This window comes from Cyprinus carpio, chromosome B1, assembly GCF_018340385.1.
Source record: "Cyprinus carpio isolate SPL01 chromosome B1, ASM1834038v1, whole genome shotgun sequence".
In the NCBI taxonomy this organism is placed as follows: Eukaryota; Metazoa; Chordata; class Actinopteri; order Cypriniformes; family Cyprinidae; genus Cyprinus; species Cyprinus carpio.
The window spans coordinates 8,971,248-8,998,232 of NC_056597.1; the positions used below are offsets into that span (position 1 = coordinate 8,971,248).

A 26,985-nucleotide genomic window follows, 5' to 3' on the forward strand; every position below is an offset into this window, starting at 1 on the left:
TTTTCCGTATAACATGGTTTCGGTTTTTCTAGTTTTTTTTTTTTGGTTTTTTTTAACTCTTTCTGTACTTTCGCAATGCCTGCATTAGGCTTAAGAGTTATTTGATTAAATTGAAAGCAGACTTGGCCCTGATTACAAGCCATATCGATTAGATTTGGTTTCCCTTAAGTAGGTGCTATGAATTTGTCAGCACCATTAAATGTACACTGTATACTTGCATATTTTACTTCAATGCGTTACTTACTGAATAGAATGCACAAAACGACAGTATATTTTGAAATATTTTATCCAATATATTATGACATTTAAAATTCTTTTAAAATCAAAAATATCTTGACAGAGCCAATCAATTCCTATGACATTCAGAAAATAGCCTAACAACGTGCAGCCATTTCTACTCATAGATATCCAAAAAATAAACAGGCTATATATAATGTCATATTGGACAAAACTAGCTTAGTACTTTTCTTGACACAATCAGTATTGTTAAAGTCAGTCAATTTATTAATGCTGACTTGAGGTTACTACTCTTAATTTATCCCCTTTCGATCACTATGAATAAGCCAAACTCTAAATGATTAAGTCGACCTCATTGATTAGTCCATTCTTGAATGAATAGTTTTCTGAAAGAAGTTAGCAGCTGATAAGAAGACATTTTAGAGGGGAAGTGGAGCAGACATTTAGTTCTTGAAGTTGGCAAATCTTGTGATGCAGACGTCTTGGGTTAGCCCAGTTTAAGAATAGATTTGAGCAATTTCTTTTTTGGAAGGTGCTATTTTAAGGCCGCAGTTCTTCCCCATAAACATACACTAACAACCGAAGATGGTACATGTGGTTTGTTCAAGGAATGTTTAGGGCTGAACTGTGTCTGAAATAACTGAACTGTATCATGCGCTCTTTGTGCCAGAGATTTTGGATTTGTATGCAGGTTAGACCATCTAAATAACACTGCTGAGCTAAGGGATTATGTGTCAGTCATTAATTATAATAATAATAATAATAATAATAATAATTGTTAGTATTATTTTTAATATGAATAATAAGCAATTACAAAATCAATTATTATCATTGATGTTCTTCTTAAATATAAATATAATAATTTATTATCAATATTTAATAATTATAATTCATTTGAATTATATATTAATAATAATAATAATAATAATATAAAATAAAAAGTATGTAATCAATAATATTATGAATTATTAATAGTAATATTAATAGTAATATTAATAACTTCATATACAAGTTATACAAGTTAAATAAATAATTTGTAACTATAAATATTTTAATGATCATGATAGTTTTTATTAATTTTATTATTATTATTATTATTATTATTATTGTTGTTATTTTAATATTATAAAATAAACAACTAATTTATTCAATAATATTACTAATTAATAATAATAAATAACATAATTAAAAATTATATCTATTTTAGTAATTTTAAATATATGTAACTATTAATATTTTAATGATAATGGTTGCTATTTTATTATTATTATTATTATTATATTATAAAATAAACAACTCATTATTTAGTCATTAAAATTAATAATAATAATAATACATTATTAAATAAAAAATTATAATAACTGTTTTAGTAATGTTAAATATAAAATGCTTTATTAATATTTAATAATTTTTTAAAGAGAATGATAATAGTTTTGTTTATAATTAAATATATAAGATAATATGTTAATATTATATAATAATATAATAATAATAATATTATTATTATTATTAAAAGGTTGCTGTATAAATGCAATTTTATTTTAAGCCAATCCCTGAGCTTAAGGATGTTTTAGACTGTAATAATATACTGTATTAACATGGGGAAAAGCATAGATATACACTTTACAAGGTTTGTTTCAGAGCCTCTTTTTTCCCAAAGTCCCATGATGCACAGGAGTGTAAGTTTGTCAGGCTCTTCATCTGCCCCCTTGTGCTTTCTCTCTGTCTTTCTCTTCAGCTGCTCGTCTGCTCCTGACGTGTCGTTCTCTTGCAGACTGAGCTGCTTGACAGCAGAATGGCGACCATTTCCTGTGCTGCTGTGCTACCGCTGCTGATGATTCCCAGATGGCTGTAGAAAGCTATTTCTCTTTCTCTCTCTTTCTCTTTTCTTTATTTGGAATAAAGCCTAGTTATGGGCCTGAGTACATTAAGAGGAGGTGTTGGAGAGAGCGTAATGAGTAGGCTGCAGGACCTGCACTGGAAAACAGAGCCATGTGGGATTGAAGAATCAGTTTTGCCTATTGTTGTGACACTCCAGAATGACTGACAGACATAATAATCCAAATTTACTGTAAAAGAAAACACGTGTGCCCTGTGAACATTAAATCAGAGATATGCAACGTGGATTAGTTTATTGTGCTGCACCAAAATGAAAGGAAAATTCTTGGCCAATGGCCATAACCAAAAATTTGGCTTCTCTGCATTCTCACACGACAGACTCTTTTTGTGTACTGTATTACTAGGCAAATCACAATCTCTGTGTAAGCATGTAAAAACAATAATCATTAATGCATTAACAATATGTAGGAATAGGGATGTTAATGCACAATTAGAAAGCAAAATAGTAGCCTGAAATCACGTGGCATGGTCAAGGTTTATAACACTGATTCCTGCTTTACTATTCACTGCATCCATGGCAAAAGGAATTTTATTTTACTTAGCATTTTTTGTTTGAGTTAGCAGCCTAAGTGGAACCTGCATACTATCGATGAGAAAAGTTTGTTTCTGTTACATTGTCTTTATCTGCTGTACTCGAAAACAAACATACTAGTCGCTTTTGTTGATTCATGAAAGCATACTTTGGTTATAAATGTCATCTTCAGTATGTGTGCACTGTGTGTGTATAGCCAGTATTTCAAACCTTGCATACTTTTTGTAATTAAATTTGTGAAAGTTGAATTATTGACTGGTTGTTCATATGGTATATGGGAGGGATTAGTGATGTAGAATATGGTCATGCTGAATATGTGCTTTATAAATACTAATAAACAGCTTATATATTATTGATAGGCATGCTAATAAACAACTAGTTAATAGTGAGAATTGTTCCCTATACTAAAGTGTTACCTTTTATTTCTTTAAAATATTATTTAATATTTTAAATATAAAATGTTAGTTAAAATATTAAAATGGTATTGGTAGGTTTGACAAAAGTGAACATTTTTATACTTTATTCTCCCTCATGTCTATCCAAACCCATAAGACTTTCATTTATATTTGAGACACAAATTAAGGTATTTCTAATGAAAGCTGAGATTTCTGTCCCTCTGTTGAAAATCCAAAACTTTGACACTTCAAAAAGTTCATAAAGAGATTGTAAAAAAGGGTATATGAATAATGTAATCCAAGTCATCTGAAGAGACATAATTGCTTTAATTGATGAACAGGCTCTTATTCACGTTTAACACACATACATGCAAGAGCAAATCAAATATGATAAATGGCAACTCCACTCTTACTGTAACAGAAATTCATTTGGTGGTAAGTAGATGATAACAGAGCTTTCATTTTTGAGTAAACTAACTCTTTATATAAGTTGAAACTTATTGTAAACTGTTACATGGATAAGACCATTTCTGGTGTTTGAACCATAAAGAGGTGGACGAGGGGCTTCTAGACTAAATGATTCCCAGCTTCTCCCTGTCCCTACTCAGGATCACAGTGGGCTACTAGTGTGTAGGAGGGGTCAGGCTGGAGACAAGCTGTGAAATGCCGCCGCCACCCCGTGTAATTTCTCAGGTTACCGTGAGTCTGCTGGGGCCTGGCTCACATTGAACTACCCTTCCCCCTCGTTGCGAGTGAGCTCTCAGTGACAGTCTGTGAGAGTGCGCTCTCTCCTGATTGCATTAGAAGGGCTGTTCAGTGTGGCTTGATATCTTCAGCCTGGCATCGTGCCAGCAGGGATAGTTCATGTGTACAGCTGTGAGAAGCAAAAAGACCTTCAATATAGAGCATGCAGTGCACAGGTTTGTTTCTGATGTGAACACCTCTGTCCACTCCAGAAGTGCTGTTTGAGGATGTCTTGTTTCCAGTCTAATTCCTAATTATTAGCTCAGTAACCTTCATTATCCTTTTTTTTTTTTATCCGAGAACTTTGGATTAAGTTTCACTCCAGTAAATCTCCGCTCTCAAGGTCAGTACGGGTTCTTGTCATTTCCTCATTGTACGTTTTGATGATCTTATGGGTTTTGGAGAAAGACACCTGGCTTACACTGCAGATGAGTGGCTCTAGAGTTTCTGTTGTGGTCTCTATATGAGCAGGTGTTTTAACTGTGGAGTGTGTATGCTTGAATTTGGAACCTGAACCACTCACTGGGTTGTTATATTATCTGTTTGATGACGCCGATTTATATATTTTTTCCACCTAATTTAAATTTGGATCTGCTGCATGTGTGAAAGCTTCAGTTTATTCGGTGTTTGCTTTGCTTTCACCTATCTCAGCTTAATGGAAAAACTGTAAGAGAGCCATTTTGTAGGATGATTTCCTTAAAACATGTAGACACTGTGATGCTCCATGACATTATCAAAACATTAGTGTTTGTTTGAGAGCCCAAAGACTGTCTGTTGTACAAACCAATGGAAACCATTGGAGAGTGTTTGCAAAACCTGTTTGATGATGGCAGCTGCACAGAAATTCTACATTTTAACTTTTAGTTCTGTTTTGTCCTTCAGCAATAACTTTCATATTTGATTAGAGTATGAATGAAATTTTATTTCACCTTATCTGTTAGGCCTATATAAGTGCATGCTATTGATCTTATTACTGATTTATCCATGCATGTTTTGCTTTGTTGTTTTTTTTGTTTTGTTTTTTATTTATTTTACATTGTAATTTTTCATTAAAATGCACCTGGTGATTTGGTGATCTGGTGATGTGTGCTGGATGTTTCCAAAAAAAACTTGTGCTTAAACTTCACCTTTTTCTTACAATCTACTGCAAACTTCTGCAAAATCTCCCTCCATCCAATCAACAACTGATGGAAAGAACCAAGTTTTCTTGTGAAACTACCATGTTTCACTTGGATAAACGTCAAAATACAGAAGAAAATATCCATTATGTTGCAACTTCAATATAAAAACAACTTGGAATGTTCTTTGGTTTATGATTTTTGGAGTTCTCATGGTCATAGAAATATCATGGAATTTTAAAATAGGCCTAGAAATTAATACATGGAAAATGTAAATGTTCAATATGAATAATTTTAGTTATTAAATATGAAAAATTGTATCTGTGAGAAGTTGCTCATTGTGAGTGCAGTTGCTATGTTTTTATGCATAACAGGAAAGAAAGGTTTTGGAAATGAATTGCTATGATTTTATTTGAAAGGCGTGAAAAATGGATTTTGTGGTTTGAATTTTGTGCAGCCTTTTCGGTCATACTTTATTTTAAGGTCCAATTCTCGCTATTAACAATCCATTAACTATGGCATTTGCCTCAGGAAACTCTTAATTTGCTGTTTATTAATAGTTAGTAAGGTAGCTGTTAAGTTTAGGTATTGGGTAGGATTAAGAATGTAGAATATGGTCATGCAGAATATGTGCTTTATAAATACTAATAAACAGCCAATATGTTAATAATAGGCATGTCAATAAGCAACTAGTTAATAATGAGAATTGGTCCCTACACTAAAGTGTTACCACTAGGTGTGCAACGGATTGTAGATGATCCGTGATCCATACGGACCAGACCCCACGGTTCGGCATGCATGCGATTCACGGATTAACTGTTAAATTTGACCATCATAAAGAGTTAAAGTTTATCATTTGCATGTGTTCTGTCTTTACCCGTTCAAACAATTTGAAACCATTCAAGCAAAAGAGAACACGCGTGCTGTTTTCTACCGCTGCTGCACACTTCCGAAGCAAGCACACAGAGAGAGAGAGAGAGGCGTGATTCACACAGATTGTTTCCTCTTTCACTCTCTTTGAATAGAAACATACATACAAAGTAATATTAAAATACCCGTTTTGGCAAGTATTCTGGTAAACAGTCGGACCGAAACAGCTGAGAAAGCAAGCGGATGTTTGTCAGTATATTAGGTACGTGCATTTTGTCTTAAAGAGACAGCAGCCTATAAATACCTGCTTCTGTCTGCTATATTTAACTTATGCAGTGAAGAGCACTATTGTGTTATTTTACAGTTATTAAATTTCTGCACCTGAAAACTAGTGTTACTGACTTTATTAGTAACTTTGTTGTATTCATCCATGCATGTAATTTGTGTAATTGTTCTTGTTTTATTACTGACTTTATTAGTTCAGATACTAGTTTTTGCTGTGGTATAGAAGTACTCAAATTAAGCTTTAAGGGTAACACTTTATAATAACTTTCATTAAAGGGGGGCTACAAGGGTGTTTTATGTATTCAGAGTTGTTAACAGTGTTAAAGAGAGGGAATCTCATGCTAAACATGGCCAAAGTTTTACAAAATAATTTGGACGAATGACGGAGAATTTCTGTGCCGAAAATCTTACTTCCGGGTTGGTACAAGTTTCGGCTGTTTTTTTTTCGATCGTTAATCTAATGATGTAGACGATGGTGGAACTCCTTATATGAGCATTTCTCTCGGAAAAGCGCGCCCGCGCACACGTCGACCAGAGGAGAGCGAGACTACGCCCATCAACATGCTTGATCGGGAAATCGTCGGCAGTGCTGCATATGATTTGTTCGAGAATGTCTCCAAATAAGTGTGTTTTTGGATGTGAGGGAAAGTTTACCGTGTTCAGCTTCCCAAAGAACCCAGCGTTACATGAACAGTGGATGCAGTTTGTTTTTCCGGGGCAGCAACGGAGTGTAGCAAGTGCGTTTGTGTGTTCCCATCATTTCAGTGACGGCATGCCTCCAGGAGCTCTGCTTTTTCCGGAGAGAATCGGAAAGCTGTATTTTTCTTTTATAAATATGATAAAACTAAATATTTTTTTGGAGATATGAAGGATGCTGCACTACTCTATAGGTACTCAAGATTAACATGAGCTTAGGTGAAACTGTGTATGTTATGTACCCTTTAATAAATCATTAACAAACATTATATAATGTTTAACTAACCATGACTTAATATATATTCACCTATCTAGAAATATGAAATAATGTGCTTGTTAATGTTAACTAATGAACTTATTAAACATTATCAAATGATTAACTGATCATTGTTTAATGTAAATTAAAATGCTTACAAATGTCATTAAACTTTCAATTCATATGATCATGGATATAAAAAAATCATCAAATGATTTTAACAGATTCATTAATAAATAGTTAACAAACATTATATAATGCTTAACGGATCAATAGTTAATGTTTACAAATGTCATTAAACTTTCAGTGCGTTTTAAAAATCTACAAATGGTTTTTACAGAAATTATATTTAATATTTACAAGTTTATTTGTTAATGTACTTTTGAATGCTTACAAATGTCATTAAACTTTAGTTCACATATTAGCTAATGCTCATTTTTACTGTACATTTACAGATGTTTTGAAAATATAGCTTATACGCACTTCACAAACTATTTATGTTAATATTTTTATTAGCTCATAATCACAGTCTGTAAAGATCATATATTTGTTCATGGTTGGGGTGTTACACCCAATCACATCTTAAATCATTTATTAATAATTGGTTAATGTTTTTGCAGTACCCAATCTAAAGTGCAGACTATTTATCATTTGTAAATGTTTATAAACATTTACAATTTTTTTTTTTTTAGTATCTATATTAGCACTGGACTTTTAGCTATTTAACAATGTTTGTGTTAAGGGTGGTTAGTTAAGTTTAGCTAAATGCTTGGTAAAGACATATCACACATTGTAATTTGGGTGCAAAATATAAGTGTTTTTATCACCTCAACACTTATATTAGTATACTATTGTGTATCATTAAACAGAATATTCCTTGAGTCATACATCAACAGAAGGGGGAAAAAAACTAATTTTAAAGAAAATACTTCAAAATTGAACCCTTTACACTTGTTGACCCCTTACCCAACCTTAAACCTACCCACACCAAACCTGTCCCTAACCTTACCCGTATCACACCTCAACAGCAGTAAAGGTGTTGTGCATTAACCAAAGCTTTTAATCATTGTATAACATCTGTTAAAATCCTTTGTAGATTTTCAAGATGTGCATGATCATATGAATTAGACATTTAATTACATTTGTAAGCATTTTAATTTAAAGTGTTAATTATTAGGTAATGTTTAATACATTTATTAGTAAATATTAACAAGCACATTATTTCACATTTCTAGATATGTGAATATAAATGAGCTAATGATCCATTAAGCATTATGTAATGTTTGTTAATGATTTATTAATGAAAGTTATTATAAAGTGTTACCGTGTTTACCTTTGGTGTAGCCAAACAAGCTGAAAAACTAAGAAAGTCTTGTGTCGTGGAGGTCAGTGTCCGTTTTGGGCCCTGCTGCCCTGTGACAGAGTGTTGGGTACTGAAAAAGAGGGAATTGTTTGGGCAGGCGGTCGGAGAGACCTAAGCAGTGCTCCAGTCATGTGAAGAGAGACTGCCAAGGCCAGAAGAATGTGTTGAATGTGAATGACGCAGCTTTGACGGAGACATGGGACTTTAAGAGCGATAGATGGAAAGGAAAGGGGATCGAGGAGGAGGGCACTTGACTCGTGCAGGCAAAGTGCCACCCTGCTGACCTTTTTATGCCAGCGTAACTATCGCCCCCTTTGATCAAAGAGCAGGGATAGAGGGAACTGAAGAAAAGAGTGTGCCTACCCTGTTTGCGTATAACGGAGTTTGTTGATGTCATGTTCCTTTGTTTCTCTCCATCTTGGTCAGATGACTAGCCCATGCCTTACCACTTGGTGTTCCACAGCTAGTGCTTAGACGTAATCCGTAACCTTTGAAATGTCTTTTAGATGAAATTATAAAGGGTACACATGCTCATAAAGATGCTTTTGTGCCTTTGTTTTTAAATGTCAGCATTATTATGGATATTAGTCTCTAAGTGTTGCAAGTGGTCAGGCATGACATGTTGGCCAATTAGATTAATATATTGGCCAATACAATGATATTATTGGACTTTCTTAGCCGCTAGACAGTCAGTTGTATTGTATCTTATATAAACACACATCAGGGTTTGCTGGATATTAGTATTATATGAACAGCCTATTAGCAAGAGTGATCAAGCAGAGTGAATTAAATCACAAATTGTTGAGGAAAAGTTGGGCCTTTATACAAAATAATGAAATAGTCCTGAAAATGGTTTTCAGTATGCCATGAAAAGCTATCTAAAGCATGAAATTGGTTAAATATTTAATGTAGAGGCTCCAAAAAAAAACACCTTATTTGTATTTATTAACAGTTCCAGTACATTCCAGTAACTAAAATGTGGATAACTAAAACTAAAGTAAAAATTCATAAAAATTAGTGATTATTTTATTACTTTAAGTAATTTTTTTTTTTAAATATCAATTTACAACCAAATAATAACAATAGTTAACAAACAAAAACATCCTACTATATGATATTTTTTATATGTTTATTTTTTAAAAGGTTGTGAAACCCTTTATTTATTACACAAACAGGATAGTCAGAGAAAGAGGGTGAATAGGATCATAGAGGATAACAAGCTGGGATTTTAACTCTGGTTACCCTGAAGTACAATTAGACAAATTAACTATTATATAATGTAGCTACTTTAAAAAAAAAAAAAAATCTCTCAGCCATAGGGGCATTACTAATGCTGCTCTGAAATCTACTCCAACATACTTTACATTCTAACCTCTTATTCCAGTGGTGTATGTCCAAAAATAGTAAGACTGTACTAGAAAAAGTGTCTGTGTATCAGAAGCCTGAGTGAACTTTACATTAGGTTAATAGCTATTGATCAGTGACCTGGTTTCTACTTTGACAAGCAGAATAGTACAGCAATCACAGTTTAGTTGTCCTTCAGAAGTGTCTTTCCTTATCATAGCACATCACATCACACAGTGCTTCAGTGCAAGTGAGGGTGAACCACAGACAGCTTCTGTGTATTCACCGAACTACTTTTAACTGTGGCAAACTCATTTGAGTGGCACATGGGAGAGGCTGTGATCTTTATCTATAGAATCAGCATTCAGCAAGAAGGGAAAGACTAAATAAGTGTTTGTTCAGCACAGGCTGCAGTTTCCATTGTGTCTGTTAACAACACAAATATCGTTATGCTGGTGATACATGTGGCAAGATCAGCACAATTGTATTTATTTATTTATTTTTTACCTAAAATGTCAACAAATTTTATAATTAAAACTCATAAATCACAATAAGTGCTACAACTAAAAAAAAGTGTTGTAATGTTCAGTGCAAGTTAATGGCCATTTCCATTCCATATGTTAATTAAATCATCACATATGTTAACGAGTGACTTGCAGACATGTTTTCTCCCAGTCTGCTCCAGTACACGATGTTCTCTGTAGGGGGTCACTGCTCTAATGGGCTGAAATCATGTGTTGTATACACCTCTCACCCTTCACCACCTGCTCGGACTTTTAAGATTTTTTTTCAAATTATACATTATTACATATTACAGTTAAAGTGTATATTTCTAAAAGATCAGGAGCATATATCTTACACTTGGTTTCATAACATGAAAATACTTAATTTTTTGTTATATCGGTTTGGCTGAAATTTAAACGGCAGTGTGGCTGAAAAGACTGTGAAGCTGTTTCATTCATGACAGACAACTGCTCTCTTTAGGTCAATGGCAGCGCAAATACAAATTTAAATGTTCAAATCACACTGATGTGATCCTCGTACGCTGCATGGACGAACCAAGTGATCACAAAATTGATCGCACACATTAAAGGTTGAGGAATGAAATAGACAAATCGTAATTAAGGAATAGAACCACAGTGTTTGAATCGTGTTCGCAATCTTTAATGATCTATTAAATTAAAGTGCTTTGTCATGTTGGTGGTGACACTTCTCTTGTAACATGTTTAGCAATCACAGATATTACACTTAGATTTTTTGCCTTCTGATCGCAAATATAGCCAAACTTTTGAGCACTTAGATTAGCGAGCAAGGTCCTGGCAGATCGCTAGGTTCTGTCTTCACAGATAAAGAAAAAAAAAAGCGCATAGCAGGGCTCCAGACTAACATTTGAGAGCAGTGGGGGTATTCAAAATAAAGATCATTTAATCATAAAATTACTATTGTTTTGCATTAATAAGTGCAGTTACTAATAACATTTCATGTTCATTTCTTGTTTGTTTATACAGATTTGACAGTAAAGCACTAAGCTTGAGTTAAGATGCATACAAAATTTGCTTAATTTTTATATACAGAAAATGTATATATTCCACTCTTATTAAATGTACCATTATTATTTTAGCATATGGAACTGACCAACTTCAGTGGTTATGTGTGATCTAGTAGCAAATTGAAGAAAAGTTTGTGACTTTTCTTACTTCATACACAAAAAAGTGTAAAATATTATAGATATTTAATAATAATGATTTTATAATTTCAAAATATAGAGAAAAAGCATAAATGAATGACTAATAAGCCAATAAGTCCTCCTCTTCTGCTGTCTACTGGTTAAAGTTGTGATTTGATATATTTTTTAAATTTTACATAAGTGTTTGTTTACCACAAAGTATATTTTGTTCATCCCATTAAAAATAACATTCAAACGGGATCATTTTAGAGCTTTAAAGTGTTGGAAACAGTTGTGTGAAATGCTTGAAAGTCACTGAAAAGTGCTTGAATTTCTATCTCAAAAGGTTGTACAAACCCTGAAATGAATTATGTAATACATTCAACTATTTCTACCACAACACCATGGTTACAGTTAACGTTACCGTTTCTGGTTTCCTCACGTATGTCAGCGCTGTTTATGTAAGAGATTTCTGTCCAGATTTTGAATGCTTCTCAGCAAATCTCGCAGCAACCTTGTCATTGTGCGGCGAATTCAAACGCTTCTCACTGGATCTCGCAGCACTGTTGCATCTGTCCAGTAACAGTATCGTGAAATCAACTTTGGCTCCCGAGTAAAGCTGTTCTGAATTTGGACAAGTTGTTTATGTTGCGGTCCAAGCTGTGAAATGGTCTGTTGCATTTGAGAGACATCAAATGGCAAACGAAACGAAAGCGAAACTAAACCGCGCTAAATTGCAGCACTTATGAGTTGAACAATGCGGTGGTCGTGCCAGTGCGACCGTTCACAAATATTAGTCGCACCGGCAGAAAAAATTTGGTCGCAGGCTGGAGCCCTGCATAGGAATCGATAGGCAGAATCGAAATTTTAATTTTACAAGTATCCGATTCTGGAATCTGAATCAATTTTCAATTCCCAACCCTACTCACAGTCCTTTGAGACACTAATGCTCAAGTCACTCGTGCATTGTATTTGCCACTTAAGAAGTCTTCCTTTGCTGTGGAGTAATGTGGCAGACATAAATAACTGAATGACAAACATCAAACATATTGTTTGGGACTTATCTGATCAGTGCAAGAGAAGCGTGTGAAGGATGTTCTAGGATGCAGCCTCTTTTTCCTTATCTCCACTACGCCATGGCTCCATTTCCTGTAGCTCTCGCTTCTTTAGGTATATAGGAATTAGATTTGGCACAAATAAATTCTAGTCTCTGCACTAAATGTGATTTGCTGTGGTTAGCCTTGGCATAAGATTGGATTATGCCGGGTGACTGGGATGACACACATTATAACAAGAGGCTACTGTAGAGAAGTGAGAAAGACTGCAAGTGTGCACATGCACACATGCTCACTCACAAAGTTGTATGAATTCCGCTGTGATCTTACAAAACTTTGCCATCACTTTTTTTTAGTAGGGCTGGATCTTGCTAGTACATTCTAATAGTACTTGTTATGCTAAATGCATCTTCATCTATTAACAAGTATTCAGATTTTCATATTATGTGGCCGAAAAAAAGCAGCATGCACTACCTTGCAGTTAAAGTTAAAGTATCTTATGCTTATCAAGGCTGCATTTAATTAATCAAAAATACAGTAATAAAACAGAGAAATAATACAGTAAAACATTAACTTTGTGTTTTACATAAATATTATATATGCTCATCTGAATCCCAATCATTACTCCAGTCTTCAGTGTCACATGATCCTTCAGAAATTATTCTAATAATGCTAATTTGCTGCTCAAGAAACATTTCTTACTACCATTAAATTTGCTGCTTAATATTTTTGTGATGTGATTTTTTTTAATCAAAGGGTACTTAGATTAATAGAAAGTTCAAAAGAACAGCATTTATTTGAAATATAAATCTTTTGTAACATTATCAGTTGTTTTAATATCATTTTTCAATTTAGTAAGTCCTTGCTTAATAAAAGTATATATTTTTCAAAATATAAATAAAAAAACTTACTGACCCCAGCCATTTGAATAGTAGTTTATAGTATATTATTTATTTGTCACAATTTATTCAATTTCTTAAAGACAGTTAAAATATTATTTTGTTGACATAATTATTTTTATTTCACAGTGTCCTCGTTACACATTAAATGTACTTACTATAGTAATAACAGTAAATAATGCATAATTACATAAAATAACCCTAAACCAAACCCTATAGTAAGTATGTTATTAATTAATATTAACCAGTACTTAAATGTATTACACTGTTACAACTGTAAAATATAATACCTCATTATAGCATATTAATTACACCCAATTACAACTTTCAAAGAGGAATAGTGAACTTTATGTGCAGAGAATTTGCATCAAAGCAGAATGTTCTTTCTAATAGGTGTATTGTTTTGGCTCTGTTTTGACGTGTATGGGAAAGACCCAGTGAGCTCTTGTGCAATCCTGGCGGAGATACAGAGCAAAACGCTGAGTTTTTGACAGGTATCACTGTGGTGGCTGCAGCCTTTCTTTTTCACCGTGTAGAAAAGGCTGTTGTTGTCATCTAAGGGAAGGTGGAGTGTAGGAAAAAGTAGAGAGAGGGAGAAAGGGGGAGGAGGTGGACTATCGTTATTTTCAGTCTATTGTGTCTACTTCCTGTAGGTCAGGGGTTATTGGAGTAGGGAGTTGCAGACTAACTGTGGAGTAAAAGTGAGACAGAACTTTCATATACTCAGAACAGCAACACCACAGAGGCAAGATCAATTTGCCGAACACTCGGGACTAGCAACAATCAACCTCAACAGGTAAATACAAGACAAGCTGTTGGAATGATGCTGCTTTATGCTTCCGACTCTTTCCAGTTCAGTCTGCCAGACGGTATCCTGTTTTGGAAGAGCCGTAGCTTTATATTGAGTTTTTCCTCTGGTGTTGCTCGAAGAGGACTCTCTCTTGTTCTGCAGTCCATTTATGAGCGCTTGCGGTTTTGTGTGTGCATTAGTGTGCTCACTGATGTGTTTACTGGCTTTGCAGTCTCGTGACCAGGAGTGGAAGAGATCGGAAGAGGTTGGAATTGTTTTTGAAATGTCTCTTATGTAACTCGTGGGCTTCCTGAGAGCAGCCATATTAAAGCCCGGTTAATGGAGAGAGAGAACCTCTTTTACCATTAGCCGATATGGCCATGGCCAAATCACATTAATGCTGGACTGCAGCTCTGCAGGGAAAGATACAAATCAAAAACACCATGTCGCTCCTTCCAGTCCTGCATCACCTCTTGTGAATCAGGTTGGTGACTACATTGTTTTGATTAGCCTAGTTTCAAAAGTGACTAATAAATGCTTAATAGTCATTGGTGTGATTTAGTGGTTTCTACTTAATTCTTAGTGGGCCTACTTAATGTGAACAACCAAACTTTGACTGTTCTGTGAAGTTTTCTAAAATATGAATTATAGTAATTATAATTAATACGTTTAATAATTTAATTAATGTATTAATAATGATTATTATTTATTATTAGAAATGGATAATAAAACAGAAACTGATTAAAACGTTCTTTGCAGTTTTTCTCAAAATTAGAGATTGTAACGATACCCAGAGGTTAGTACTGATACCAGCAAAAAAAAAATAATAATAAATTGTATCAAATATAATTGTCACAGCTTAAATATATATTTGAACACACTCTCTTAAAGGGAAAGTTCATCCAAAATTTAAAATTACCCCATGATTTACTCACCGTCCGAAGCCATCCTAGGTGTATATGACTTTCTTCTTTCAGACGAATACAATTGGAGTTACATTAAAGCATGTCTTGGCTCTTCCAAGCTTTATAGTGGCAATGAATGGGGTTTAAGATTATGAAGTCAAATAAAAGTGCATAAAACTATCATAAAAAGTGTTGCGCACAGCTCCGTGTGGTTAATAAAAGCCTTATGACTGGAATCAGTGCGTTTGTGTAAAATATCCATATTTAAAACTTTATAAACAGTAATCTCTAGCTTCCACTAACTGTCGTACACACGTTCGTGAGAGATATTTTTCTTGCACAAATGCATTGATTCACTTCAGAATACCTTAATTAACCCCCATGAGCCGTGTGAAGCACTTTTTATGATGGATTTATGAACTTTATTTTTCGTCAAAATCTCGGCCACTATTCACTGCCATTATACAGCTTGGAAGAGCCAAGAGATTGGATTGTATTTGTCTGAAAGAAGAAAGTCTTATACACCTAGCATGGCTTGAATATGAGTAAATCATAGGGTAATTTTATTATTCCTTTAACAGTCAAGCATAGCATGTTTCATAGTTTTTCTTCAAGAAAAAAATCAAGAAACAGAAACAAATTATTAGAAGAACAGCAAATGTAACATTTTAGTATTATTTTAGTGTCTACTTGGAAACAGTGCAAATATATTTGACATTTGTACCATATATAGTGAAAAATCATATTGCATGTCACCTCGCACAATATAATAACATATATTGTATATAATAACATGCAATATATGTCAGCTCACAAAAGTTTTGCTCATTGCTAGTTCTGACTTATTTAGAAATAGACTGTTACTTAAACAGCTCAGTGTTCCATTTGCAACTGCATGTTAATCAATATTGTTGTTGCAACTAATGTGTAAAAAGCTAAGGATACCCTCCTGCATTTGGAGACTTTAAGGAAGCCCCCCTTCCCCCACCAACATAAACCAGTCTAAACTTAGTTGTGACCAACCATGTAGCGAACGAATGACAATGGAGGAAAAACAGGATGTCTTTTTCTCAAAGTGAGTGTTGGGAACAGATGACCAGGAAGATGAAAATTGCCAGCGAAGTGGAAACTTCCACTTTGTATCTTTGTGTTTTTGCCCAGTTGAGACCGGTTGCTCATCTGTTGTCCCACAGCCAAGCGTGATGGTAAACTGTAAATGATTAAACCCCTCTCTCCTTCTCCTGCTTATGCTTTTGCCCTGTTCCACACTCTATTTCATCCTCCTTGGTTAATGTTTGAATCCCATCTCAGTGCAGCTTTTAGAGGTCCAGCCGCTGCATCTGGACTGGCTCTTAGATCACATTTCTTCTGCAGAAGGAGAGATAAAGAAACTAAACCAACTGTAGACAGGAAATGAAACCAGGCCATTCCCCTGGGATTACTGTTAAAGGCTATTGATCTCTCTCTCGCTCTCTCTCTCTTTATTTCTCTGCTCTAATGATTGATATGGAATGACCTCGGCTTGAAAACATGCTGCCGTTCTTGTCCTGCGTATGTGTCACTTTGGCGGTCATTTGGAAAGGGAGCAGTGCGGACTAAGAGACGGACATCCGACTCAGCAATTTAGCACAACATCCAAGGACAGCCATAGCCAGGATGATTTTTAAGGAGAGTGGATGGTGGGTCTTCTAGTTAAACTGCAATCATTTGCATTAAATGTGATGCTGATTTTGCACACACCTGGAGTTAGGACCATGTGAGAGTTTCGGGACTCTCTAGCACAGTGTTTTCATCTTGCGTGCAGTAGGTGAAGTTTCACAATATCAGAATTTCCCAGAGAAGACACCATACCAGGATTCAGGTGAGAGAAATGTTAATGCATAGTTTTATTATTGAGTCATGTATCATCATAGCTTTTGATGTGTGTCATTTTGAGCAACCATATGCACTGGTTATGAAAGCCCTAACCATTGTCTTCCAAAAACATGAGTGCTTGTGTTAACTGTAGTTTGTGGTTTGTGCATCGAGTTTGTTATTTTGACTGTTTAATGGTGTTATGTTTAAACCTAGTGCAGGTTATTTATTCAGCTGGTCCAGCTGCATGGAATGTTTTCTGTAATGCAATATATTCTGCTTCTAATTGCTGGAGTTGTTTAAGGCTGCGTTCACAGTCAGTGTTTGGGATTGACAACTGCCTTGTTTTAAATTATGGTGTTCATAGAAAACCAACCCTAGAAATGTTTTGATAGACGTTATTTAGTTGCATCGTAGTTTGTTAAAGTTTGTTGATTTTCAACCTGCTTAGTATTGTTACAATGCTGTTAATGAAGCAAAACATGTCAACCGGCTGTCAAAAGTCTCTTGCAACAACATCTTTTCTGATGATGTGCACCGGTGCGAGGACAGGATTATAATCCCTCCTCTCCAGTCATGAGCAACCCATGCAGGATTTTTAAAAGTTTATCAAGGAACGGCATTAAAACAGCTTTTAAAAATGTTCTTTGTGTAGACTATATTATCTAGAAACAAAACAATGCACATTTTACTTTCTCAGACCATGCATTTTTGTTCAGTGAAATTAGCATGTCAGTGTGGTCTGGTGAAAGACAGGATTAACAATTATTCCTGCACTTGAAAAAACGCAGCAGGAACTGAAGTAGCAGGCACACAGAGATAACAACAGTCGTTTAGGAGAGCGCCTGCACATCCCTCACCACCACCGAAGTGGGTCTTCGTTTAGAGCAGTGGTTTTCAAACCGGTCCTTCAAGCACCTCTAGCACCTCACATTTTGTATGTCTCCCTATATCTAACACACATTTCAGGTCTTGCAGTCTTTACTAATGAGCTGATTGGTTGAATCAGGTGTGATAGGTATGGGAGACACAAAAAAATGTGCAGTGCTGGGGGTGCTCGCAGGACCGGTTTGAAAACCACTGGTTTAGAGGAATAGACAGTGCAGATGGGTGTGCAGTGGCGGCGGGTTGTAGAGAATGATGTGAATGACATTTGCTGGCTTTGGCTGGCCTCTAAGCTAATGTCTGTATTGAATATGATTACGCATCGCTCCAGTTGAGTTATTGTAAGCCAATTGGACATTACACAGTTTACACAAAACTTTTCCATTTCCTTCTGATTCTTCTAATATTCCCACACCTTTCTTTTCTTTCGTGTGGTCATTTTTAAGATCACCGCAACAAACACAAAGAAAACACATGCAAGGTCTGAGTTAAAAATGTAGTTTACACCCAGATACACTTTTAAAAATAATGTATAATTATAACATTTTATTTTAACTTATTTAAAATGTTTTAAATAATTAGAAAATGTTATATTATTTAAACTTATTTAAAATGTTTTACATTTAAATTTTAAATGTAACATTAAACTGAAGATAATTTGAATGATAAAATCTTTTTTTATTGTTTTCCCCCCTTTCCTGTAACCAGCTATTGTTTTCAGTGTCAACTAATTGGAGCTGTAGATGTGTATGTATGTAATATGGACAATTTTTTCAAAAGCTTATATAAGCAGTGCTTCCTCATCTCAGAATAAACGCAATACCATAAAAAAAAAAAAAAACATGTATTGAACCGTGGATGTTGTACCGAATGATTCAATATTATGTTGATAATTGTGGCATTCCTAATTGCTTTAAATAGTTTAAAGTTATCCTACGGACCTGTTGAACATTTTGTGAGGCTTATTTTGACCCTTATTGAGAACCACTGATTTATAAATATAATAGAGAAAGTATTTCTGAGAGAAGTGCAAAATAACTAGGGCTGCCCCCTAATAGTTGACTAATCGTTAGTCAACCAAAAGAAGCATGGTTGACCAAAATTTTATTAGTCCCTTAGTCGCAGGAAAAAACAAAAAGATTCCATGGGCGATGTCACGCAGTCCGTGACTAACAGATCGTTATCAGTTAGTCTTTGGTAATACAGTGCATCGGGCAGGACATCCAAATGCTCACCTATCATTCATCGACCTCAAATATGGCTTATCATTTGAAATATGTAAGTATTATCAACTTTACATGGCCGCTCAATCTAATGTTAACTAGAGAAATGTGCACTGTTTAAGTGTCTATGCGGAGAGTTGAAGCTGGACAGGTGGAGGCACCGGTTCGCTCACTTGCACTTCTCATGGACTCACTTGCACTTCTCACTTCTCTTGCACTCTGGTCATACAGATAAAAGTAATACATCTTTCAAAAATGTAAAGACTCTACGTTTATTTGTGTGCACTCATAATACCGCGCTTTTGTAAAATAATGAAAGCAAACAGGATAAGCTTTCTGCCGTCTCCGCCTGTGAACTTGAGTGCGAAACACCATGTATATCTTTACCTTACAGACATAAAATATATATCTATAGAGAGTGAAATGTCTACTTTCAAATGAAATGATTCAAATAGAAAACAAATTTTCAGATTATGTAATCCGTATAAAACATGCATACAGGCACATACTGCAGAGATGACGAGTATGTGTCGCTGACTTCATCTCTGAAGTTAAAAAACAAAGAGAGCACTAGTTTATCAAATTATTAAAATTTAAATGCAGTTTCCTTACTGTTTTTCACTGACACATTCATAATCATTACTTCTGCCTGTGCGCTGTGGCAAGCTTTATGCGTGTAGCCTACTTGAGCGCTTATCAGGCTATGTAGGCAATTAAACCCTCATTATAATGATTTAAATGGCTTATTAATAAACGTGCGATTAGTCAACTAATGCTTCAAATGAACGACTACTAGTCGACCGGAAAAATCTTTAGTTGAGGACAGCCCTAAAAATAACTAAAATACAACAAATTTTTTCTTGATACCCAGCTGCAAGTGTATATTCAGTAGCTGCAGTTATTGTACAATTTCAATTTAAGTTTTTTTTTATGCATTTTTATAGATAGGACAGTAGAGAGATGACAGGAAAGCACTGGCGGGAGAGAGGGGAGCGGGAGCAGCAAAGGACCTTGAGACAGGAATCAAACTTGGGTTGCCATGTGCGCAGTTGCTCTGTATGTTGACACTCTAACCAGGAAGCTATTGGCGCTGACTTAAATTAAGTTTTACCTTTTGTTCTTTCTGGACTGGATTTAGCTTGTAATTTTATGGTTGTTGTGATGGGCTTCAATTTAAAGTGTTTGTTAGTTGAGGACTAGCATGCTAGCTCTCTGGATGACCTTACTAAGGGCTTGGCTTCATTTAAAAAAAAAAAAAAAGATTGAGAATGGGTGTTCTGTGAGGGCAGGACCGCACAGCTGCCTGAATCATTCCCAAGGTTATTTGAATCAAGGTCGGGACAACCGGCCTATCCCTTCTTATATACTGACTATCTTTTTCACTTTCTCTGTTTCTCTTTTTCTCATGTAATGTCCTGACAGAGAGAGGGATTTCAGATTTCCTCCCAGAACTCCCACAGTTCTTTTTAGCTTTCTGCTTTTGGATTCCAGGTCATAGAGCATGAAGACAAGGGAGACTGAGGAAATCTATCCAAGAACGGAGAAAGCAGAGTTTTTTTTTTTTTAACCTCTGTTCCACTGGACTTTACTCTCATGTCTTCCAGACCGCACATACTGAATGTGGATTCCAGAATAAGGCAGTCCAAATGTCATTAGGTTATAGCTCACTTCCCTTTGGTTTGTGCAAAACATATTTTCTCTGATGTTCTATAGGAAAAATGTAAACACAAGGTGCCAAACTGTGTTAGGTGTTGATGGAAACCAAACCCTATCTTCACTTGACCGTATGGGAATCTTTCCTCAGAAACAGTAGGTGAAAAAAAGGCATAAAAGACTTTCTGACTCATTATTCACGTAAACATTCCTTCAGCTATTCACATGTGAACTGATTCTCAGCTGCCCAGCAACATTAACAATGTGTACATGTGCATATTGCCTGGATTTGAGTAAAGAAAATGCATGCTACTGTGCATGTACAGTATCTGCAAGAAAAATACCACTAGTACTAGCATTTAGTGAAGATGCAGTGTTTTTGTAAAGAAAATACTACAAAATTATTAGATTTTTTTTTTTTTCAGTTTATTTGGATACATTTTGGTAACACTTTAGTATAATGACCAATTCTCACTATTAACTAGTTGCTTATTAGCATGCCTATTATTAACATATTGGCTGTTTATTAGTACTGATAAAGCACATATTATGCTCGACCATATTCTACATCCCTAATCCTACTCAGTACCTAAACTTAACAGCTACTATTAACTATTGCTTATTAAGCAACTATTAATAAGCAGCAAATTAGGAGTTTATTGAGGCAAAACTTGTAGTTAGTGGTTTAATGATGAGAATTTGACCTTAAAATAAAGTTTGACCTTAAAATAAAGTGTGACCTGCACTTTTCATCAGTTTCCTAAACACAGTGCAGGTGCATTTTTCTCTGTCAAAATGAGAAAAATGCAGCCAGTTAAGAGCTTTTTTTAACCAGTTAGCACAAACAGACAAGGGAACCAAACAGACAAGGGAAAAGTTTAATTTGGTAATTTTTCCTGCAATTTTGCTGCAGTAATATAATTATGTGTAATTCAATATAAATTCACACATTTGTAATAAAGCAATTTAACACAATATATATAAATGATTAGGCAACAAATAAGGTATCCATGATATGTTGTTTAGGGTCCAAGTGTGGATCTTGCATATCACTAGCAGACTTCACTCTGCCAAGGTTGTTTTTACAGTTGAGGTTGATTTTGGCCATTCAAGCACTGGTTTCACTGTAGTTCAGGTGAAAGTTGTAGCTGCAGGTGGTGAAAGTGGTGACAAAGATGATAATATTCACATGAAACATCACCAGGCTAAAGAAACGCATGGAAAGTGAAAGTTTGTGACTTTGCACATGACTGAAGCAGTATGCAGGCAACCATTTCTTATTATGTGAGTGCAGTCTTATTGGCTGAGCCTGAACTATCTCTAACATCTAAGTCTCCTAGTACTTGGTTTTAAAAATATGGTCAAGCAAGCTGCAATGAATATATAGTGCTGTGTACTTATTATGATAATATTGGTAATCTACAGGAAAAAAGCGAAGAGAAGCACTTTCGGCTTTTTTTTTTTTTTTTTTTTAGGTGACCAGTGAATCCAAAAATTGTAAGATGAATGTAGTGATTTCTAAAAGTAGATGAGACATGTCTAATCTGTATGGCTTTATCCCTGAAAAGCTATGTAGCAGGTGACCTCATAATATGGCAGGTGCTTTATAAATCTCACAAAAACTGTTCCCTTAAATTGTCTTGTCTTAATGTTCAACTAAGAGAATCACTGTGTGATAGCTTCATTCGGGGGTCACTCTCGCATTTTATTAGATTACACAGGCCTGGAAAGCATTAGATTGTAATGGGCTGGTGAGCTGCTCAGGAGGCAGAGCTTGAGTGCTTCAGAATGCTCTGCCAAAAATCTTTGCTTTGAAATATATTACTGGAATAAAGCATCCCCCCCACCCCCAGAAATTCAGTTGATGCACATATTTAAAATTGTTGTGGTTTGTGAAGCCTAGGCATTTAATTTCTTGATAACACATGCCAAATATTTTTGCAGAGAAGATTACCTTCACCCAAGAATTGCTTCACCCCAAAATGAAATTCTGTCATTGTTGACTCATGTTCATGTTATTCCAAATCTGTATAACCTTTCTGAGAAACACAAAAGATTCATTTCTGAAGCAAATTCTGGGACTTTTTCATATAAAGAAATAATGTTTTTCCATATGAGTAATATATCACAGATCTTTAAAAATTGCAATAAATTTTGGCCTGATATTCAACTTTTATTGATTATATAAATGGCATGTTGTCAGCATTTAATGCCAAACTTGAGTGGTTTTTGCATGTCTTATACTATATTGTAGTTCCACATCTAATTTCTAATAGTGCAATGTTTGCTTTAAGAACTACAGTGGTGGAGAAATTTTCAGTGAATTTGGCTCACAAAGCAATTATACAGCTTCAAAAGATGTGTAGGAATTAATAATAATGTCAAAGACTAATTTTATGATCATTTTATAGTGCCTTTTATCATTTTAGAGCTTGACCGTCCCAGTCCCCATTTATTTTCATTGTAAGGAAAAGAATGGCCATGGGATTCTTTAAAAATTCATTTTTTAAGTTCGACAGAAAAGTCAATTTTCGATCAGCATAAGGGTGAGTAAATGAAGTCAGTTTCAAAGTTTTTTGACTTGAGGAAACCTCCCAAAAAGTTCAAAAATATTTTGCTTTCTTATTCTTTCTGAAGTGTTCTGTCAGCATGAGTGCGTATGTTTGTGTTTATTTGTGTGCACACCCTTTCTCTGCTTCTGCCTTCAGTCAACCCCAGCCCCTCTGATTTAGTGGTCATGGTTTTTAAGGCGTACTGGGAGGACCTGATTACCCATATAACAGGAAGTCAGAGGTGGGAGAGGTCTCTCCAGAGTTCCTTGTAAAAAAGACTGATATTCTTGATAAAGACTCGCTCGTTCTACAAATAACAGACACATCCCTCTCGGCTGTGCCCTGACTGCTGATTGAAACTGTATTTGAAAGGTAAGCTCACTGACTGTTGATCGCTTTAAAGTCTGATTTGACACATGAATGCTTGTTAAGGAATTATGGTGCCGATCTTTATGAATATTTTGGAGTGAAGGATCATTTCACACCATGCTGTATTGCTTTTGGCTGCTTATTTTTCTAAAAGCCTTGCTGAATTGAGGACGTATTGGTTCGGGGTGTTTTCTTAAAGCAGTGCACCCTTAGGTTGGCCTCTAGTCAGAGAGTCAAGTCACAGCATTGGTGCATTGTACTAAACTGTGGTCAGGGATCAGAATACAACACACTTTATTTTTGTTATAATTGAGTTGAAAAGTGCTCAGACCATTGGATTGGTACTACTGTGAAAGTATTAGAATCTATATGTTGATTTGTGGGTTGTAAAAGAGGAGGGATACCTGAAAAACCAAATAGGATTTGTTATTTTAAGGTCCAGTTCTCGCTATTAACAAACCACTAACTATGACTATGATCAGAATTTAAGATGATTTCTGAAAGGTCACGTGATACTGAAGACTGCAGCTTTACAGGCCATCACAGAAACAAATTACACTGAAAAATATATTTCATTAGAAATGGTTCTTTAGGCTATGTTTTATAATGTTTCGCAATGTTGCATTTTACTGTGTTTTTGATCAAATAAATACAGCCTTATTAAGACACTTCTTTCAAAAACATGAAAAATTTAAAAACAAATTTTTAGTTTAGGCTGTATGTTTTATAATGTTTCGCAATATTACATTTTACTGTGTTTTTGATCAAATAAATACAGCCTTAATAAGATAATTCTTTCAAAAACATGAAAAATTTAACAATTGAATGTACATTGCATCTCCACATCTGCTTCCAGTGCAGATTAGTTTTATGCAGTCCAGTTTTCCAGATATTGAGTTATTATCTGAAATATCCTGCATCCTGACTTGGGCCTGTGTAGAGTCTAGATTCACCTCTTGGCATTCGAAATAAGGAATGTTTAGACTGACCAGGATGCTCTTTGATTATTGGGTAAGAATTGGAGTGAGTTCCTATTGGTTGTAGATTTGTTTTTTGACTGAACCATTTTAGCTGTTAAGCCTTAAACTAAAAACATGCAGAATAAAATTAAACTTTATAGACCAGGAGATTTTATCAGTTGGAATGCAGCTAGAAAGACCTTGGGAACTATTCTCTCTGCTTCATCGATACTGTGTAGGTCTTTAATAAAAAGAGTCTGCTCAGCTATTCATTCTGCAAGGCCAGCGGTGCCTTTCAGAACACTGGCTTTTGAAGTCATCACAAGGGTGCAAGATAAGGATAATATATCAAAGGTCTCCTCCTCCATGCCATAGATGACGACAGTGATGACGATGTACCAATGTGATGAGGTCTGAACATCAGTGCCCGTCACTAATAGCGCATTAGTGTGACACAAGTGCGGACGTTAAAATAGCCACAGCTGTATCCCAGAGATCTTTTTTTTTTTTTCTCAGATATAACAAAGGCTGATTTTCCAGAGCTATTGGAACAACACAGAAAGCCTTTGTAGATTCTCCTCCTTCTAGTCTTCCTCTCTTCATGCGCCGTGTTAGCAAGGCCAGGGTGGCCAAAAACTCTTGACGCTCCAGAGTGAAACGCCTTCAAGAACTGCATTGTTCGTCTACAGCCTAGGGGACTTCAGAGTGATTTGCATGGTTGTGATGTGGAATGGGGTTTGGTCTGATATTTACAATGCTTTGTAGAGACCCTAGAACTGTTGTGCAACCTTAAACATCAGGAATAAAAAAAAAATAAATAAAAAAAAACTATTTCAAAACAACAAGATGATGTTCAGTTTACTGGCTTTTTGGTCAGTAACTACAGTATTTTAGAATATTTTGTGTTTCGGGGTAGTGGGCAACTGTTTACATTTGATACTATCTAGTGCTTGACTGGCATGGTTCATATGCACCTTAAAAAAAAAGTTATGCAGCACATTGCAGTTTCTCACCAGTAATTCAGTTCTTTTTTTTTTTTCTTTTTCTTTTATCTTTAATCAGCTATACTGAGGACTTTACAAAAAAACTATGACTTTCTTCCTTGGAATCCAGAAAGTGTAATGAACAGACTGACATTAAAGACATAATTCACACACACAAAAAAAGTCAGATTTGTGCTTCAACTCTTAAATTATTATTATTACTATTATTTGTTTGTTTGTTTTGAAGTTTCAAAGTTGTGCTGTAATGTACATTAAGTGGAAGGACAGAAGTCTGTCAGGTTTCACAATTCATTTTTGAGTGAACTATTCCTAACACTATCATTAAGTAAATTCAGTAAAAATATGGCCTCATTTCATCATCATCCATCCTTTATTGTCTGCATAAGGAGAAATGTACTACGAGTAGAGCAGGTCAACTTTACAAAATTAAAAAATGAATAAATAACATAAAAAAAACAAAACCAAATTCACTACGTACTAAATACATTTCACAGATAATTTCTTATACAATAATGTAGTTGATAATGGAATTAATGAGAATTTGACTTATTTAACTTACAATTTGATACCCTATATCTCCTACCTGAGGCCATCAGCTCATACTCCTTATAGAGAATATGGCTTGGATCATCTGGATCTACTGTGTGAATAAGAAGGAATTTTTCATATTGATTTTCTGCAGGTGTTTTACCCATATTTTGAATTAAGCATTGCATTTCGTAGTGTTGTAGGGCTGGTTGTGGACCCAAAACATGTTGACACTGATTTGAAACAGTATGTGGAAAATGGGAGAAATGAGAAGTCAAATCTGCTGCTGCTCTCAGTTCTCTTTTCTTGTCTTTTTAGTTTTTGAAGGAGAAATAAACCAAAACCAGTGCAACACTTACGAGTATGGGCTTTCAGTCCTTATATCCAAGAGAAGTGCTAGCCAGTTGCTGTATGAAGTACTTTTATTAGTTTTATTTTTTGATATTTTTAATCTATTACAGCTTAATCTATATACAGTACTGTAGGCTTTTCTGACTAAGAAAGCTTCTGTCTATCTTAAAACCACTCACCAATACTTTAGAAACCAACATGACCTGCATCCATTCGGAGTGTGTCAAGTTAACATTGGAAAGTATGTGTTGACAAACTTTGCTTTTCAACTTGTTTTTTTGCTTTTAAGTGCTTGTAAGTGGGAGTCATGTGGTCAGTTTTAGAAAGACATTAGGGAAACCATTATTGCTGAGGCCAACAAAGGGCTATCAAGCACAAAGTTTGTTTGCACTGATCTTATTCCAGTATGATGCATCTGAGATCACAAAGCAAGAAAGACTCATTTTGAAAGGCGAATGTTAGATGTCAAAGACATTGTTTTTGTGTAAACCACTTTAATACCAGCCTGTGGTGTTAATGATTTTTTCTCATGTTGCTTCTGGCTTTTCATAAG

General features: G+C 35.0%; 1 protein-coding gene across 6 annotated transcripts in view; it reads left to right on the forward strand.

The window, feature by feature from the left end:
* gab1 (GRB2-associated binding protein 1) overlaps window positions 1–26,985 on the forward strand; it is a 75,407-nt gene that overhangs the window by 13,159 nt on the left and 35,263 nt on the right. For 2 of the 6 annotated variants that reach the window (XM_042716491.1, XM_042716493.1), the window contains exon 1: window positions 14,184–14,633. The exons of 2 other annotated variants lie outside the window; for them this stretch is intronic. In XM_042716491.1, the coding sequence (XP_042572425.1) occupies window positions 14,547–14,633 (87 nt within the window). In that variant the 5' untranslated portion in view covers window positions 14,184–14,546. Of the gene's footprint in view, window positions 1–13,665; window positions 14,156–14,183; window positions 14,634–23,222; window positions 23,594–26,985 lie in introns of those variants that run through there. 2 more of the 6 variants (XM_042716498.1, XM_042716497.1) reach the window with 2 other exon arrangements.